This window comes from Neovison vison, chromosome 12 (assembly GCF_020171115.1).
Source record: "Neovison vison isolate M4711 chromosome 12, ASM_NN_V1, whole genome shotgun sequence".
In the NCBI taxonomy this organism is placed as follows: domain Eukaryota; kingdom Metazoa; phylum Chordata; class Mammalia; order Carnivora; family Mustelidae; genus Neogale; species Neogale vison.
This window is the reverse complement of record NC_058102.1, coordinates 6,958,982-6,976,798: the sequence shown is the minus strand read 5'-3', so window position 1 is coordinate 6,976,798 and position 17,817 is coordinate 6,958,982. Positions and strand designations below refer to the sequence as shown.

At 46.2% G+C, this 17,817-nt stretch overlaps 1 protein-coding gene across 1 annotated transcript in view; it reads left to right on the top strand.

The window, feature by feature from the left end:
* The window catches only part of MEI1 (meiotic double-stranded break formation protein 1), a 79,165-nt gene extending 61,802 nt beyond the window's left edge, over positions 1-17,363 (top strand). The window contains exons 25-31 of the mRNA XM_044227865.1: positions 1,659-1,740; positions 1,927-2,102; positions 13,636-13,717; positions 14,172-14,278; positions 16,019-16,150; positions 16,337-16,446; positions 17,197-17,363. Of these exons, the coding sequence (XP_044083800.1) occupies positions 1,659-1,740; positions 1,927-2,102; positions 13,636-13,717; positions 14,172-14,278; positions 16,019-16,150; positions 16,337-16,446; positions 17,197-17,242 (735 nt within the window). The 3' untranslated portion in view covers positions 17,243-17,363. The remainder of the gene's footprint in view (positions 1-1,658; positions 1,741-1,926; positions 2,103-13,635; positions 13,718-14,171; positions 14,279-16,018; positions 16,151-16,336; positions 16,447-17,196) is intronic.
* The last annotated feature ends 454 nt before the right edge of the window (positions 17,364-17,817 follow it).

The following is a 17,817-nucleotide window of genomic DNA, read 5'->3' as shown; positions in this document are numbered from 1 at the left end:
GAGAGAGATCACAAGTAGACAGAGAGGCAGGCAGGGGGTGGGGAGCAGGCTCCCCACCAAACAAGAGAGCCCGATGTGAGGCTCGATCCGAGTACCCTGAGATCATGACCCGAGCCGAAGGCAGAGGCTTAACCCACTGAGCCACCCAGGCGCCCCTGAGTCATTGATTCTTAATAGCCTTTATTTTTTTAAAGATTTTATTTATTTTTTGGAAAGGGAGGAAGCGAGAGAGAGCACAAGCAAGAAAGTATGGAGGGGGAGGGGCAGAAGCAGGGGGAGAAGCAGGCTCCCCACTGAGCAGGGAGCCCAAAGCTGGGCTCTATCCCAGGACCCTGAGGTCATGACCTGAGTCACCCAGGCACGCCTAATAGCCTTTATTTTATTAATTTATTTCTTTTTTAAACATTTTATTCATTAGAGAGAGAGAAAGCACAAGCAGAGGTTGAGGCAGAAGGAGAGGGAGAAGCAGACTTTCTGCTGAGCTGGAAGCCGGATGTGGGGCTTGATTTCAAGACCTGGAGATCATGACCTGAGCTGAAGGCAGGTGCTCAACCATCTGAGGCACCCAGGCGCCCCTATTTTATTTATTTTTTAACATTTTATTTCTTTATACTTTCAGTATATATGCTGCCAAAGCAAGCACTATTTATTTATTTTCAGAGAAGGAGAGCAAGAGCACACAAGCAGGGGTAACAGCAAGCAAAGGGAGAAGCAGGCTCTTCTGCTGACCAAGGAGCCCAATGTGGGACTCGATCCTAGAACCCTGGGATCATGGCCTTCTGCTGAAGGCAGCCGCTTAGCTGACTAAGCCACCCAGGTGTCCCAATAGCCTTTATTTTAAAGGTAGTTTTAGCTATACTGAAAGATTGAGCTAATATCACAGAGTTCCTGAATAACTCCTATACGGTTTCCTCTGTGAGCATCTTACATTAGTATGTCATCTCAATACCTTTGTACAAATTGCTTCTTCCGCCTAGAACCTGCTGATCCCACCAGCCAAGCATTTTTGACAAACTGCTTTGTGTCAGACTGTGATAGATCCAAGCAGAGAAGTAATTCCTGCCTTGAAGCAGCGTGTGTTCTGGGTGAGGCTAGCAGAGCAGACTCAGCTTTGAACCCGTGACTCCCAACTAACCCCTCAGTTTGCACAGTGCTTTGACTTTAAAGACACGTTCCCTAATGCTGAACCTCAGCTGTTCTTCACAATAGTTCTGGAAGGAGTGAAAGCAGGCGGCATTGTTCCCGTTTCATACGTGAAGAAAGTGAGGCAGGCTGGGAGAGGGGCAGTGAATTCCCCTTGGCCACATGGATAGCTAGTGGCAGAGTCAGGGTTTTGATTCTGGGCTGTCTGGCTCTAGATCTAAGTTGGATGGTGGGCTGGAGTGGAGACTGAGTCACACATGAGGCCAGGGAGGTTCCCTGGTGGAAGAGTTCATTGACGGTGGGGGAGATTTGGGAGAAGAAGGGTCCTCTCTGTACAGGCTAATTTGCCTCCTCACATTCCTGAATCCAGGGCTGGTGGGCTCACAAGACTGTGTGGTTTCTCTGTCCCTCTGGATGCAGTAGGTATGTGTGGGTACCTAGGAGCTATTGGGACCGGTATTTTCTGCTCAAGCTGCCAGAACGTGGGAGGTGTCCCCTTACCTCTGCCCTACCAGGTTCACCAGAAACTGTCCGTGGAACTGGACCAAGTATTGAAGGTCCTCAGCTTTCCAAAGAAAAAGGCTGCGCTGCTCTCAGGTATGGCCCCAGGGCACTCTAGCAGGAAAGGAAGAGCTTTTCCCTTAGACTGTGAGATGGGACTCCTCTCCCCAGACCAGCCTGTGGTTACCCTAGTATTACCTCCACTGTCTTCCCCCTCTGACAGTGCTAGGTGGCAGGTGAGGAAGGAGGAAGGAGCTGAGTATAAGGGGTTCTTGCTTTCAGCTGCCATCTTATGCTTCCTGCGGACAGCCCTGCAGCAAAACTTTTCCTCTGCCCTTGTGGCCCTGGTGCCTTCAGGGGCCCAGCCACCACCGGCCTCTGAGAACACTGTCCTAGCTCCACTGAGAATATCACAGGTGTTGTCCCTGGTCATTGGACTGCAGAACCTCTTGGTGCAGGTAAGGCCCTTGCTGAACGGGACCCTGTCAGTGGAGCCTGCTTCTCCCAGAACAACTGTAGGAAGAGGTAGCTGCTTGTCAGGAACCTGGTATTTCCTCCAGGATTGGGGGGGTGGATTAATTGGGACTTTTAAAGTTATAGTGACAGAAATGAAACTCAAATGGCTCATAACTGAGAAGGCCAGGGGTCAGTACTGGCTTCAGGCGCACCTGGATCCCATGGGCTCAGACAATGTCGTCAGAACTCTGTCTCCATGTCTTGGTTCTGCATTTCTCTCAGCTTTGTTCTCATGGGATGGTAAGATGACCAATAGCAGCACCTTTCCAGCAACAAGAGACTTTCCATTTCCCAACAGTGGCCAGAATGGAATCTCAGTAGCCTGGCTGGGGTAATGTGCCAGTCACTGTGGCTGGGCCATCCGATGCTCTGGTTGACCTGGCTTGGGCCAGTGCCCTCTCCTGTAGGCTGGGGCATATGGTCAGCTCTCCATAACTCTCGTAGAGTGAACATAAAAGAGGGATGGTTCTGCAAAGAAAACTGTTCACAGGGGCGCCTGGGTGGCTCAGTGGGTTAGGCCGCTGCCTTCAGCTCAGGTCATGATCCCAGGGTCCTGGGATGGAGCCCCGCATCGGGCTCTGGCTCAGCAGGGAGCCTGCTTCCTCCTTTCTCTCTGCCTGCCTCTCTGCCTACTTGTGATCTCTCTCTCTGTCAAATAAATAAATAAAACCTTTTTAAAAAAGAAAAGAAAAGAAAAGAAAAGCTGTTCACAGAAAAAGGAGGAGTGAATTTCATGTAAGCCGAAACAGTAGATATCTACCTCATAGGGTTTTATGTTTCACAGCTCAGAGGACTTTTGGAGATCATTGTTTATCCAGCTTTCAAATGCTGGGAAGAGTGGTTGGGGCATGGAGATATGTCACGTGTCTGCCTTTGAGGAGTGAGCATTTGGCTGTGGGCTGCCATGTAGACAAGAGGTGATAACACCATGTGGTCAGTTTGGGGCTAAAGGGACAACTTCACTGTGGGGGTCCCAGGTATAACTAATAGGCTGGTATAGGGTTAGTGCAGAGCTAGCTGTCAGAGAAGGTTTCCTGAAGGAGATGATTGAACTGGGCTGGAAAGACCACATGACTTGTCTTTCTTCCCCAAGGGCAGGGAGTTATCAGAAATGGCATTTATCTTGATGGCAGCACCATTTTGTTCTCTGGTATAGACTCATTCCCGGTCCCTGGCCTCGTGGCCTGTCTCCCACCCTTGATTCCCTGGGACTTTCTTCTAAGAAGGTTAGTGTGTATTATTTTCATATTTTCAAATAGGAGCTGGCCACCATAAGGTGACTGAAGCCCTAGATGTTTATGCTGTTTTAGTTAGACTTGGACTCTCTTTCCTTGCCCTTTGGAGCTTGTCCAACGGAGACAGTCAGATCCAGTGTGATCTGATGGCAAGTCATTCATGGGACAAGAGGAAGGAGGTGCAGGGAGCCAGCAAATGAATGAGACGAGTTGCAGAGACTTCTGGGGAAGTCAGAGACTTCTGGGGAAGGAAGGGGACCTTGATTTGAGTAGACTGTATTTGGTTATTGCACATATATGATATGGCTGTTGATCGTGGGAGATTATATTCGAGGATGGGTCCCCACTGGACCTCTCCACAGTGTGGGGAAAGTTGGAAATGTAAGGAGATAGAGGATGCTCCAGGCCTGTGCTGCCTGTGCTCCAGGGCCCTGTGCTGGTTCTGTGGTTGCCTAGACTTGTCCTGCCAGCATATCTATGCACAAGGCACTTAGTGCTGTCAGGTGTAAGTCCCCATTTTCATATCAGTCTTTCCCAGCTGTGAGCTCCTTAAAGGTAGGAACTATGTCTGACTAATCTTTGTGTCTTGTTCCCCTTGTGGGTTTAAAAAAATCAGAAATCAGATGAGAACCAAAACGTCAGCTTTATTTCTGGTAAACACTATAGGAGAATGTAGCTGGGACTTTAGATCATACTGGGCTTTTTTTTGGCCTGGAGTTTTTCATCTACAGCAAAGGTGGAAGACTTTTTGTGGGAGTCCAAATATAACTAAAACAGCATACACCCACCACCTAGATTCTATCATTAGCATTTTAGTATACTTGCTTTATATCTATCCAAAAGAGCTTTTTTCTTTTAATTAATTAATTAATGTTTTTAAAAGAGAGATTTTATTTTTAAAAAGATTTTATTTATTTATTTATTGAAAGATTTTATTTATTTGACAGAGATCTGTCTGACAAGTATGCAGAGAGGCAGGCAGAGAGAGAGGGGGAAGCAGGCTCCCCGCTGAGCAGAGAGCCTGATGCAGGGCTCAATCCCGGGACCCTGGGATCATGACCTGATCTGAAGGCAGAGGCTTTCACTCACTGAGCCACCCAAGCGCCCTTTTACTTATTTATTTGACAGAGATCACAAGTAGGCAGAGAGGCAGGTGGGGGGCGGCGTTGGGGGGAGGCTCCCTGCTGACCAGAGAGCCCGATGTGGGGCTTGATTCCAGGACCCTGAGATCATGACCCGAGCTGAGGGCAGAGGCTTAACCCACTGAACCACCCAGGCGCCCCTCAAAGAGAGCTTTTGAACCACACTCTTTTCCCCCAGGCCATACCAGAAGCCCATAGGCAAGGAAATTATGTTTACATTATGGACACTTTGCCACCTGGCCATGATCTTAAGAGTTTAAGTTCATGGGAACATGACCTTTAATACCTTGATCTTGTCCTGCTGGCACATTAAATGTTAAGCTAACATTTTACCTATTAGATAAATCTCTCCTTTGGTGAGGAGGAGCCAGTTAAATGTGGGAGAAAAGGCAAATGCTTTCTCTCCAGTGTTTTTGAAAAGGCCAAAGTTCCTATTTTAACATTCAGAACATAAGAGAAAAATTACTCCCTTATACTCAACATCCAGCATAAACCTGGCACCAAACTGGTATGTAATGTTTGTTGAATGAGTGAATGAGGACACAGAAATGAATACGTTATGGTTCTAGCCATTTAAGCACTCAGATAGTAGGAAATACTAATAATTACAATTAATGCCAAAATGACCTATTATTTGAATCAAGAAAGTCTCTACAGGAGAGTCGCATTCAAACCAGGCCTTGAGTGATGAAAAACTTTCCTCAAACCAGTAGCCTAAGCACAAGGGGGTCAGTGACTTCCTGCAGTACAGTTACCCTTCAGCTCTCCGGCCCAAGAGCCTGGATGTCATTAGCCTGTGACACTCTTTGCCTCCGGCAGTCTTTTACTTTTTTAATCATGGTAAAATATTACATAACAAAATTAACCATTTTAATCATTTTCAAGTTACAGTTCTGTGGTAGTAAGTACGTTTACATTGTTGTACAAACACTACCACCTTCTTTCTCCAAAACTTCTTCATCTTGTCAAACTGAAACTGTCCACATCAAACAGTAACTCCCCACTGCTCCCTCTCCCCATCCCTTGACAACCACCATTCTGCTTTCTGTCTCTATTTGATTATTTAACTATTCTAGGACCTCATATAAGTAGAATAATATACTATTTATCTCTCTGGAAGTTTTTGACTCTCCTCAGCAGTCCTGGGGAAGGTGAACCAACTGGAGTAACTCATGAATTCCTCATGAAGAGGCTACTGGGTCTGTGTGGGGAGTTGCTCAGCCTCACAGTCACTGTCCCTGTCACAGCCTGGTGAACAGGACCGAGAAGCCCCTTCTATCTTTCTCTCACTGACACATTCCTGAGAAATTCCCTGCCCTATTGTTTTCAGCCATAATGACCTTTCTGTCACTGCCCTTGACCCACGGAAGTATATGGAAGAGTCCTTTTTTTTCTCTGTCCTTCCCCTTACTCCAGGGCTGGAGCTAAGCCTCCTTTGGATCCTTCCATAGGTTTGCTGTTTAAAAATAGTTCTTCATTTGTTCAATCATTTACACATCCAGCAAACACTATTCCATAGAAATCCAAGTTCTCTCCAAGCAATCCAGGAGGTCTCATTCTCTCTCTCTCCTGAGCTCCTGGAATGGTTTATTCAACCCTGTGATAAGGGTTACATTTATCATATTTTATTATATGGTCAGTGGTCTGCATTTCTGTCTTCTTCTGTAAAACTTTCAGGCAAAAGCTTCTGCTGCTTGCGGAGGTCAGAGGGAGCCTCACAGAGAAAGTGACATTGAATTCAGACTTAAACTGTCTAGGCAGATGTAGAGGGAAGGGCATTGCAGGCGGGGAAGACAGCATGAGCAAAAGCAAGTAACATAGAAGTGTGCAGTGGGGTGGGGGGCGGTGGCAAGAATTAGAAGATGACCTGAGGAGCTGGGCACAGACGGCACCAGTCAGTACCTTACGTACCAGGCCAAGAAGTGTTGGGGGGAGCCATGAAGGGCTTCTGTCAGATTGAGGGATTTTTTTTTTAATTTACTACTTGTTCTTTTATTGAAAATCTCTAAAGAAATTCATATGACACGTGTTATATCCAAAGTTAAGAAATAATGTAATTTTGTTACATTTTTTTAATATCATGGAATGAAACCTCTTTACCACATTTGGTTTTTTTAACTAATGTAAATTTATTATAATTTTGTAGATGATTATTACAGTTGAAGTCAGCTGGTTTCTGTACTCCAGGTCTATGAGACTGAAAGCCAGGTTTTCCTATCTGAGCTCTTAAACATGGGTTTTATTAACGTATAATGTATTATTTGTTTCAGGGGTACACGTCTGTGATTCATCAGTCTTACACAATCCACAGCACTTACCGTTGCATGTAAGCTCCCTGATGTCCATCACTCAGCCACCCCCATCCCTCCTACCTCCTCCCTTCCAGCAACCCTCAGTTTGTTTCCTCAAATTAAGAGTCTCTTGTGGTTTATTTCCCTGATTTTTTCTTGTTTCATATTTCCCTCCCTTCCCCTATGAGCCTCTGTCTTGTTTCTCAAATTCCTCATATCAGAGAGATCATATGATAATTGTCTTTCTCTGATTGACTTATTTCCTCTAGTTCCATCCATGTTGTTGCAAATGGCAAGATTTTGTGGGTTTTGATGGCTGCATAATATTCCATTGTATATATATATACCCACCTTGTTTTTTAAGATTTTATTTATTTATTTGACAGAGAGAGGTATAGTGAGAGAGAAAGAGAGAACACAAGCAGGGGGAGTGGGGGAGGGAGGGAGAAGCAGGCTTCCTGCTGGGCAGGGAGCCTGATGCAGGGCTCCATCCCAGAACCCTGGGATCATGACCCAAGCCGAAGGCAGATGTTTAACGACTGAGCCACCCAGGCATCCATTCATCTGTTGATGGACTTTTAAGCTCTTTCCATAGTTTGGCTACTATGGATATTGCTGCTATAAACATTGGGGTGCAAATGCCCCTTCAGATCACTACATTTGTATCTTTAGGATAAATACCCAGTAGTGCCATTGCTGGGTTGTAGTATAGCTCTATTTTCAATTTTTTGAGGAACCTCCATACTGTCTTCCAGAGTGTCTGCACCATCTTGCATTCCCACCAACTAGTATAGGAGGGTTCCCCTTTCTCCGCATCCCCACCAACAACTGTTGTTTGCTGACTTCTTAATTTCAGCCATTCCGACTCATGTGAGGTGATAACTCACTGTGGTTTTGATTTGTAGTTCCCTGATGCTGAGTGATGTTGAGCACTTTTTCATGTGTCTGTTGGCCATTTGAATGTCTTCTTTGCAGAAATGTCTGTTCATGTCTTCTGCCCATTTCTTGATTGAATTATTTGTTCTGTGGGTGTTGAGTTTGAGAAGTTCTTTTTTTTTTAATATTTTATTTATTTATTTGACAGAGATCACAAGTAGGTGGAGAGGCAGGCTAGGAGGAAAAAGCAGGCTCCCCACTGAGCAGAGAGCCTGATGCAGAGCTCTATTATTTGGAGGCCATCTTGGAGATGAGTGGAGAAGAGTGTCTTGTGGCTGGGGGTCTCCAAGCAGAAACCAGGTGTCTCCAGCAAGAACATCTGCTGGAGATCATGACCTGAGCTGAAGGCAGAGGCTTAACCCACTGAGCCACCAAGGCGCCCATGATAAGTTCTTTATAGATTTTGGATACCAGTCCTTTATCTGATATCAGACTGAGTTTTTGATCTCTGGCAACCCCAGAAGGGAAGAGAGGTGGGAGGGGAAAGCCTGAAGGCAAGGGGACTGTTGAGCAAGAGATTATTGCTGTGACTCAAGTAAATGACAGTGAGGTCCATTTCACACCCACTGGGATAGCTAAAAAAAAAGATAGATAATATCAAATGTTGTGAGAATGTAGAGTGAATGGAACCCTCACAGGTTGTTGATGGGAACACAAAATGACACAGCTACTTTGGAAAATAGCCTGGAAGTGCTTCAAAAAGCTAAATGTGGAATTACCGTATTACCCACAATTCTACTCCCAGGTATTATGCCCAAGAAAATTGAAAGCATTTATCTACACAGATGCTTGTATACAGATGTTCATAGCAGTACTCTTCATAGTAGTTCCAAAGTACAAAGAACCCCAGTGTTCGCCAGCTGATGAATGGATAAATAAATTGTATATACAAATGAATACTGTCTGGCCATAAAAAGTAATGAGGTAGTCACATGCTACAACATAGATGAACCTTGAAAACATACTCAGTGAAAGAAATCAGACATAAAAACAACGTATGATATGATTTCATTTAGATGAAATGTCCAAGATAGGCAAATCTGTAGAGACAGGAAGTAGATTAGTGGTTGCCTAGGACCAGGATTAGGGGGGCAGGGAACTGGGAATAACTGCTAATGAGTAATGAGGTTTCTCCTTGGAATGATGAAAATATTCTGGAATTATATAGCTGCACAACTCTGAATATACTAAATGCTGATCTGTACCCTTAAAAGAATGAATTTTATGGTTTATGGATTATATCTCATTAAAGCTGTTATTTTAAAAAGTGGTATCAAAGGGGAAAGAATGACAATACTGCATAAGCTAGTGCGCTGAGTGCTGATCCTCCTTGACGTCTCTGGGCCAAAGCAGCCACGTAGCATCAACACCGCTGATGGAGTGCTGGGCCCCGTGTGGAGGATCTGCAGCTGTCTGTCTGACCGAGGTGGGCCACTGCAGTGCAGTGGAAGGTGCATTGGCCAGAATCACAGAGATCTGCATTGTAGCCCCTGCGCAGCTCCTAACTCTGAAGGGGTTTAGCAAGTCAATTCAATCTCTTATTGATTCAATTTCTCTATCTGCAAAACAAAAGGACTCTTTCAGCAGTAAGTGATTTGTGCCTCTTAGAACAGCTCCATTCCCCCTGGGATGGAGCGCAGGAGAGATGTGTTGGTTGCAGTGAGAATGGACACAAGTGCCCAGGGTTCATCACGCTGGGTTACGTGGGGGAAAGAGGGCCCATTAGTAGCAGTGGAAGGGTCCGAAGAAGGGCTGTTGTCATTGGTGTGATTTGCATGGCACTGGAGTAGGGCAAAGCCAGGGCAAACTTTCCTTCTGCTTAGTTCTCAGAGGAACCACAGGACTAGAAATCTCTGAAGGTCTCCGGAGTAGAACTAAAGTAGGTTTATTCTGGTTTTCTTTGGAGATGGAGACCTTGGCCAGCAGGTGGAGCTGCAGGAAGACAGGCAGGGGCCTTTTTTCCTGGCCAGGACTAACAGAAGAGCAGGCCATCTTGGAGATGAGTGGAGAAGAGTGTCTTGTGGCTGGGAGTCTCCAAGCAGAAACCAGGTGTCTCCAGCAAGAACATCTGCTGGACTCCAGTCCAGCTGCTCCATCTCTGTGGAGGCTTGGGAAAGGGTAAGAGTGGGTGTGAGCAGGGAAGAGACAGTTATCCTTGTGCTCAAACTTGGCTTTGTGATTGGGGTGGGCATGGAATGTTGTTACCAGTTTGGAAATCGGTGAGCTAATTTTACAAGATGTGAGGTTTTGATCTCGAGGATCATTCCTACTAGAGCAGAGGTTCATGTCAGGTTAATGTTCTCGGAGAGTGGAAGTTGGGGAGAACACTGACTGAGTGCCTACTCTGTGTAAGCACTTGACATATGTTGTTTATTCATTACAATTCCTCTATAAGGGATCAGGGTTTTTTGATTGTTGTTGTTTTGTTTGTTTTGTTTTTTAAGTAGGCTTCATGCTCAGCGTGGAGCCCAGTGCGGGGCTGAGATCAAGAGTTGGATACTGAGCCATGCAGGTGCCCCCATCTCAGTTTTATAGACAAGGAAACAGAGTCCAGAGATATTAAGTAACTTACCTAAGGTCACACACTTTTAGGTCAGAATTCAAGTCTAAGTCTTTTTGGCTACAAAATCTATTTTCGGTGTCTCAAGAAGTGCCTCCTGTGAATAGAAGCCATTGTTACCTGAGTAGTAGTACCTGGCTTTCCTAATGCTCAGTGACGCCGGCTCCCCACAGACCATTCAGCCAGTCCGCACTGGATATGTTAGGTAATATGGGCATGGGGTCAGAGAGTGGCACTGGGGCCAGTTCTCCAGGTGGGGAAGCCAAAGTGTGCTGGCCTGTGGCTATGTGATCTTGCATACCTGGGAAGAGGCTAGAAACTCCCACTGGTTAAGAGTTAATTTTATTTTTTTTAAAGATTTTATTTATTATTTGAGACAGAGAGAGAAGGAGAGGTAGCATGAGCAGGGGGAGGGGCAGAGGAAGAAGCAGGTTCCCTACCCAGGAGGCAGCCCGACAAGGGACTCGAGTGCCTGGGATCATGACATGAGCTGAAGGCAGATACTTAACTGACTGAACCACCCAGGTGCCCCAAGAGTTAATTTTAATTGGAGGAGAAAGGGCACAAAGCCTAGGGTTTTGTTCTAGACCTGCCATTTACTGATATGTACTGGTGTCTTCCAGTCAAGTATTTCTTCCCCCTGGACCTCATTATCTTAGCGCTAAAATAGGTGAGTGGATTAGCTCAAACACTTCAAGCTGTGTGCCTTGGAGGCCTAGGAGAAAACCCAGGAGTTGTTAAAAAGGGGGGGTGTTTCCTCGGTTGTGCATTTTGTGAGGCTGCTCTCACCCATTATTGTTTACTCTGTGCCAAGCATTGGCTGAACACCGTATATCCATTCTCATCCAACCCTCTCAGCACCCCAGTAATTTTTTTAAATTGTACTCAGCAAGGGTAAGTGACCTTGGCTAGGGTCACATAGATGATAAGTGACTAAGCAAGGATGCCAAGTCTGAGTCTGTCCCATATTCTTTTTTTTTTTTTTAATTTAAAATGTTTATTTATTTATTTTTTTTTTAAATTTTTAAAGATTTATTTATTTATTTATTTGAGAGAGAGAGACAGTGAGAGAGAGCATGAGCGAGGAGAAGGTCAGAGAGCGAAGCAGACTTCCCATGGAGCTGGGAGCCCGATGTGGGACTCGATCCCGGGACTCCGGGATCACGCCCTGAGCCGAAGGCAGTCGTCCAACCAACTGAGCCACCCAGGCGTCCCTAAAATGTTTATTTTTAAAAGAACATTTTATTTGGGACACCTGGGTGGCTCAGTTGGTTTTAAGCTGTTGTCTCTGGCTCTGGTTATGATCCCAAGGTCCTGGGAACCCTTGCTCAGGGGGGAGTCTGCTTCTTCTCCTCCCTCTCCCTCTGCCCCTGCTTGATCTCTTTCTGGCTCTCTGACAAAGAAATAAAAATAAAAAAAGAAAAAGATTTTAAAATATCAGTTTTTTTGAGATATAACTTACATGCAATAAAATTCACTGATTCTAAGTGTACAGTTCAATGACTTTTTTTTTTTCAGTTCAGTGACTTTTGACAAATAGTTTTATAAACACTACCACAACCATGATCGAGAACGTTTCCCTCACCCCAGAAAGTTCCCTTGTGCCGTTTGTAGTCAGTCTCTTCTGATCCCTGTCCCTCAGTAAACACTAACCAGCTTTCTGTCACTGAATTTTCTGAATTCTGTCACTGAACTTTCTAGAATTCATACAAATGAAATCGTACAAAATGTGGTCTTGGGTGTTTAGCTTCTGTCACTTAGCTTAATGCTTTTGAGAGTCATTCGTGCTGTCATGTGTGTCAGTACTTAATTTCTTTTTATTGGTGAGCAGTCTTCTATCATATGGCCCTACCACAGCTGTTTACCCATTTACCTATTGATTTGGAACTTCCAGATTTTTGGCTATTATGCGTAAAATTGTTGTTACTACTGAAGTACAAGTCTTTCTGTGGACGTAGGATTTTATTTCTCGTGGGTACATATCTAGGAGTGGAATTGCTGGGTCAACCGACATACTCGGTTTCTAAGTGCGTAACAAGTTACCACAAATGTAATGGCTTAGCACCGCACGGTACTGTCCCACAGCTCTCTCCATCAGAATTCTGGGTGCGTTCGACCAAGTTCTTTGTTCAGGGTCTCACAAGGCTGAAATCAAGGTGTTGGCCAGGCTGGGTGCTTATCTGGGGGATCTGGGGAAAAAGCCCACCTCTTCCTCTGGGGCCTCTCCCAGCTCTTTAAGGTTGCTCACGTTCCTCCTTAGCCAGCCCCCCTGTCTTCAAACCACCCATGCATGCGGAGTCCTCCTCATACCCCAGGCTCTCTGGTTCTGCCACCAGCCAGAAAAAACTGCTTTTCAAGGACTGGTAGATGAGTTTGGGCCCAATCAATCCCTCTTTTGCCATATACCATAGCATAATCACAGGAGTAACATCTGGGAGCAGAGGTCATGAGAGAGTCTTAAAATTCTACCTACCATGTATGGTAAGTATATGTTTATAAGAAACCATCAAACTTTTCCAAAATGACTTCACCATTTTACTTTCCCATCAAAAGTATATGAGAGTTCCAGTTGCTCCACGTTGTGGCCAACATGGTATTGTCAGTCTTTTTAATTTTATCTGTTGGTAAATGTTGTAATGATACCTCATGGTGGTTTTCATTTGCATTTTTCTAATGACTGATGATAGATCATTTGGTATGCTTATTAGAGCATAAAATTTTGTTTGATGTAATGTTCTGCTTTAAAAAAAAAAAAAAGGTGGAAACCTACTGGTTTAGATAAACTGAGGTTCTTACAGAGTCTGTAATTTGTGAATCTCTTAGTGGAGCCCAGGGCTTAACTCCTTTTCTGAAAGTCTTCCTTTCTTCTTTTAAAAAAGATTTTATTTATTTATTTGAGAGAGCAAGAGCAGGAGTGGGGCGGGAAGGGGGTGCACAGAGGGAAAGAGAGAAGTAAACTCTCTACTGAGCTGGGAGCCCAATGTGGGCCTTGATTCCAGAACCCTGAGATAAAGACCTGAGCCCAAGGCAGACACTTAACCATCTGAGCTACCCAGGCACCGCTCCTTTTCTGAAAAGGTCTCTTAAATGTAGGCAGAATATAGGTAAATCATCAGTATAAGCACTTGGCTCTATGTGTGAGTTAGAGGTAAAAGCAACAGATATTTCTTGATTATCTACATGGTTACAATCCCAAATCCGAAATTCTGAAATACAAATTGTTCTGAAAACCAAAATTTCTTTTCTTGGTTGGCATCAAAACTCATTGGTAGCAAAACCTGGGTTTTATTTGTTCGTTTGTTTGTTTGCAGAAGGACCCTCTGTTGTCCTATGCCTGTGTTGGCTGCCTGGAAGCCTTGCTTGACTACCTGCATGCCCGGAGCCCAGACATTGGTAGAAACCTTCCCCATTCTTTGATGTTCCCATAGGGGTGGCCAGCCCCTGCCACCCTTCTTTCCTAGACTTCCAACCTCTGTTTTTTGATACGCACTCATTTTAATTCTTTTCATAACATGCAAGGGCATTATAATGTCCATTATACAGGTGAGGACACTGAAGTCCAGAGAGGTCAGATAACCTGCCCAACCAATGTCACAAAGCTCTGAAGTGGCACAGCCCTTCCTTTTGCTTCCCACAATAGTGGGATATGTGGTCTCCCTGAGCCAGGCAGCATAGGTGGCTGGAAGCCCAGGGAAGAAAGAAACTTCCAGTGGTCAATTTGTCCCAGGCCCTGCCACTAGCTAAGCAGCCCGTTTTTGAGACAATAAGAGAAAGTCCTCTTCAGCAATGTTCCAAGGCCTACAGAGAAGCAGCAGTAACAACCCAGGATGACTGGTGTTTCCTGTAGCATTCCATGTGGTCTCCCAGCCTTGGAATCGGTTTTTGCTGTTTACCCTCCTGGATGCTGGAGAAAGTTCCTTCCTCAGACCTGAGATCTTGAGGTTCATGACCCTGGTAAGTGCAGAATGGATTGTCCCATGGTGTGAAGGATGTTAGGAGCTGTGTGGTCCTGAAGAGGCCAGGTAGACGGGTAGAAAGCGGAGGGGCTGGGTGGGCCTTCACCGTCTAGGAGGGCTGCTCAGAGAATTCCTCTAAGCGCCCACATCTTCTCACCCCAAAAGACCTAGATACTCTTTCTTTTTCTTTTTTTTTTTTTTAAGATTTTTATTTATTTACTTGACAGCTATATATGGAGAGAGCACAAGTAGGCAGAGAGGCAGGCAGAGGGAGAGGGAGAAGCAGGGTCCCCACTGAGCAGGGAACCCGACATGGGATCTAATCCCAGGACCCCGGGATCACAACCCCAGATGAAGGCAGGCGCCCCCCAGATACTCTTTCTAATTCATTTGCATGTGAAACATTGGCCAAGGCTTGTTTGCCACATCCAGATCCTGTGCTGGGGACCAAAGATGTCACCGAGCCAAATGCTCTACCTTTTAAGGGTCCCCCAGTCTAGAGAAGAAAATAGAAAAGGAAACTAATAGTTAAAACATGATGTTATGGGGCGGCTGGGTTGGCTCAGTGGGTTAAGCCTCTGCCTTCGGCTCAGGTCATGATCCCAAGGTCCTGGGATTGGGCCCCACATTGGGCTCTCTGCTCAGCAGGGAGCCTGCCTCCCCGTCTCTCTGCCTGCCTCTCTGCCTGCTTGTGATCTCTGTCAAATAAATAAGTAAAATCTTTTTTAAAAAAAGACATGATGTTATTAGTGGCTCAGCAGAAGATATGCTAAGTGCCTGGCACACCGTAAGTGCCCACTGAGTAAAGAACACTGAGTAAAGAACAAAGCTGTGAGCCTGTGAATGGTAGTGAAGTGGATCAGTGAATAAGGCAGTGGTTGGTGTGGGAACATGGAGACGAGCACAGCTGACCACTGAATAACGTGGGGGTTAGGGGTGCTGACCCCGTTACCGTTGGAAATCTGCATATTAACTTTTGATTCCCCAAAACTTAACTACTAATAGCCCACTGTTGACTGGAAGCCTCACTGATAACATAAACTGTCAGTTAACACATATTTTGTGTGTTATGTGTACTGATTTTTACAATAAAGGAAGCTAGTAAAAGAAAATGTTACTAAGAAAATCATAAAAAGAAAATACTTTTATGATACCGTATTTATCGAAAAAATTTGTCTAAGTGGACCTGTGCAGTTCACTCTTGCGTTGTTCAATGGTTGACTATAATTGCTTCTGCCAGAGCCAGGAAGGAGAGGTGAATAAGGATGCAGTAAGCACTCAATTAATGCCTCTCCTGTTTTAATGAAATGGAAACATTCAGCAGGAAGGTAACATTTTAGCTGAGGTTTGAAGGATTAATAGGCAAAGAGGAGGAAAAGTGTTCCAGGCAGTGAAGTGAAAATAGCAGGTAAACGAACACGTGGTGGTGTGTTTGGGTAATCATACACGGTCCTTTTTGGCCATGCGTGTTTCGTGCAGGTCCAAGGAGTGAGGGGAAGGGTACTGAGGAGGTCAGCAGGGCCAACTCTCTGAGTGTTTCACAGTGTGCCTAGTTTACACCTCTCGTCTATGACACAACCCCCACCTCTGCCCACCAACTCTGAGCTTCTGAAGGCAGGGTTCTCTGGGCTTCAGATCTGTGCCCCCAGCCCAGGGCTAGACACAGCAGGGGCACAGGAAATATATGTGAAGAAGATGCCAAATCCCCGTGTGTTTGGGGCTTCTCTCCCTATCCTAGCTTGTGCGGTTCCAGAGCAGCGGTGTCCTCTCTCACGAGGAGGTGGGTCATGTTCTGCAAGCCGCGGCTCTGGCTGACCTCTCTACCCTGTCGAACAACACTCGCCAGGCTCTGCGTGACTTCCTCCTGCAGGTGGGTGGGAAGGGGATGCTGTGCAGCCACTGTAAGGCTAGACCCTCCACGCCGTCTTCTGTGCGGAGGATGGTGGTTCTGGCCACGGCAGCTGAGGGGAGGTCAGAGTGTAGAGGGTGGAGTGTTGAGAGGGCCTGTGTGGAGTGGATGCTGAGGACTGTCTTCCCTGCCTTCTTCTCCTCCCAGGTACAGAGCATGGGCCTCCTGGCTGATCACACCATGGCCCAGACCCTGCAGGCCTCCCTAGAGGGCCTTCCCCTGAGTAGCTCCTCCACCCAGCCACCCCTGGACATGCTGTATCCTTTCTTGCATCTGGGAGCCTTGGCCTGGGCAAGGTCACTCAGGCTATGGGAGGCTGTGGCATCATGCTTCAGAGGGGTGACACTGTCTGCATCCCTGTCCTTTAAAGCATCTGCTTCAGTGAGAATAATAGTGATAGCAATGACAACGGCTTATTCTTTTTAAGCTCCTACCAAGGGCCACGCACATTACTTGTGCCATGTCTAATCCTCACAGAAGCTAGGGTGTTAACATAGATGTAACTTAGACCAGAGAGGTTAAATGATGTGCTCAGGATCACACAGTAATAGCATCAGGATCTGACCCCTATTTGTCTGCCTCCAAAGCCACATTACCAAACTCAGGAAGGAGCCAGTCCTTCCCCAAGAGCTTTGGAGAAAGTTGAGCAAATCCAGCAGATACAGGTGCTTCCCTCAGCCCAGTGGGGGGTGATGTCCCTGAGAAAGCCTGGGGCTGTGGGCAGTGGCTAGAGGCCCTCTGGGGGTGGTTGGGGTGCTCCAGAGACTCTTCTGTCTGGGTGTTCAATCCGGGGCTTCATCCCCATCCCCGCCGGCTACCTCCTTGGCTCTCCTTCCCCTGTGCCTGAAACAGTTCCCTGTTGAATAGCAACTAGCTACCCTGGTGTTTGGGTCCCAGCTTTAGAACCCAGCCCGATCTTCCTAATGGCACCTCTGAGCACTGGAAGTATAGTTCGCCCACGGTTCGCTCCACCTTTCTGCTGTTTTCCTCTCATGTTTTGCTGCCAGTTGCCTGGGAGGGGTGGCCGTATCCCTGTCCCACATCAGAGACTGACCTTCGTAACTTGAAGGCCCAGAAACAGAGAACTGAGACTGGTGAAGAGAAAGGATTGTTGGGGAAATGGATGACAACTGTAGCCATTAACTCCATTGTTGAAATGGAGTCAGGAAATAAAATGATACACTCACATGTCTCTGTGGACTCTCCAAAAACGTTTCCGACGTGACTTGTCTTGGCTTCCTGGAGCTGGTAACTCTGTCACTTAGACAGTGGACTGCTTCTGTGAGGAATGGATGGCCTCCTCAGGGACGGGGGGCTGAGATTTGTTCTGGTGACATGTAAAGGGCACAGCCGGCTGCCTCACTTGTACCCAGAAAAAAACCAGCCAGGCTATCTACAGGGCTGGAAGTGCAGAGAAAGGCCATGTGTGTGGTACCCCTGTGATCCAAGTGCTCTAAGAGGCACTTTACCTGCTCCCTCACCTCACATGAAGGTGGAGAGAGGTGCAATTTCCAGGCAAGGAAACTGAGCAGGTCAAATCCTGTGCCTCGCTAGCCCAGCCCAGCTGTTCCCTGGCTAGAGCAGGTCCCTTGTGTTTTTTACGTGCGCCCTCCCCAGAGTTAGTATTT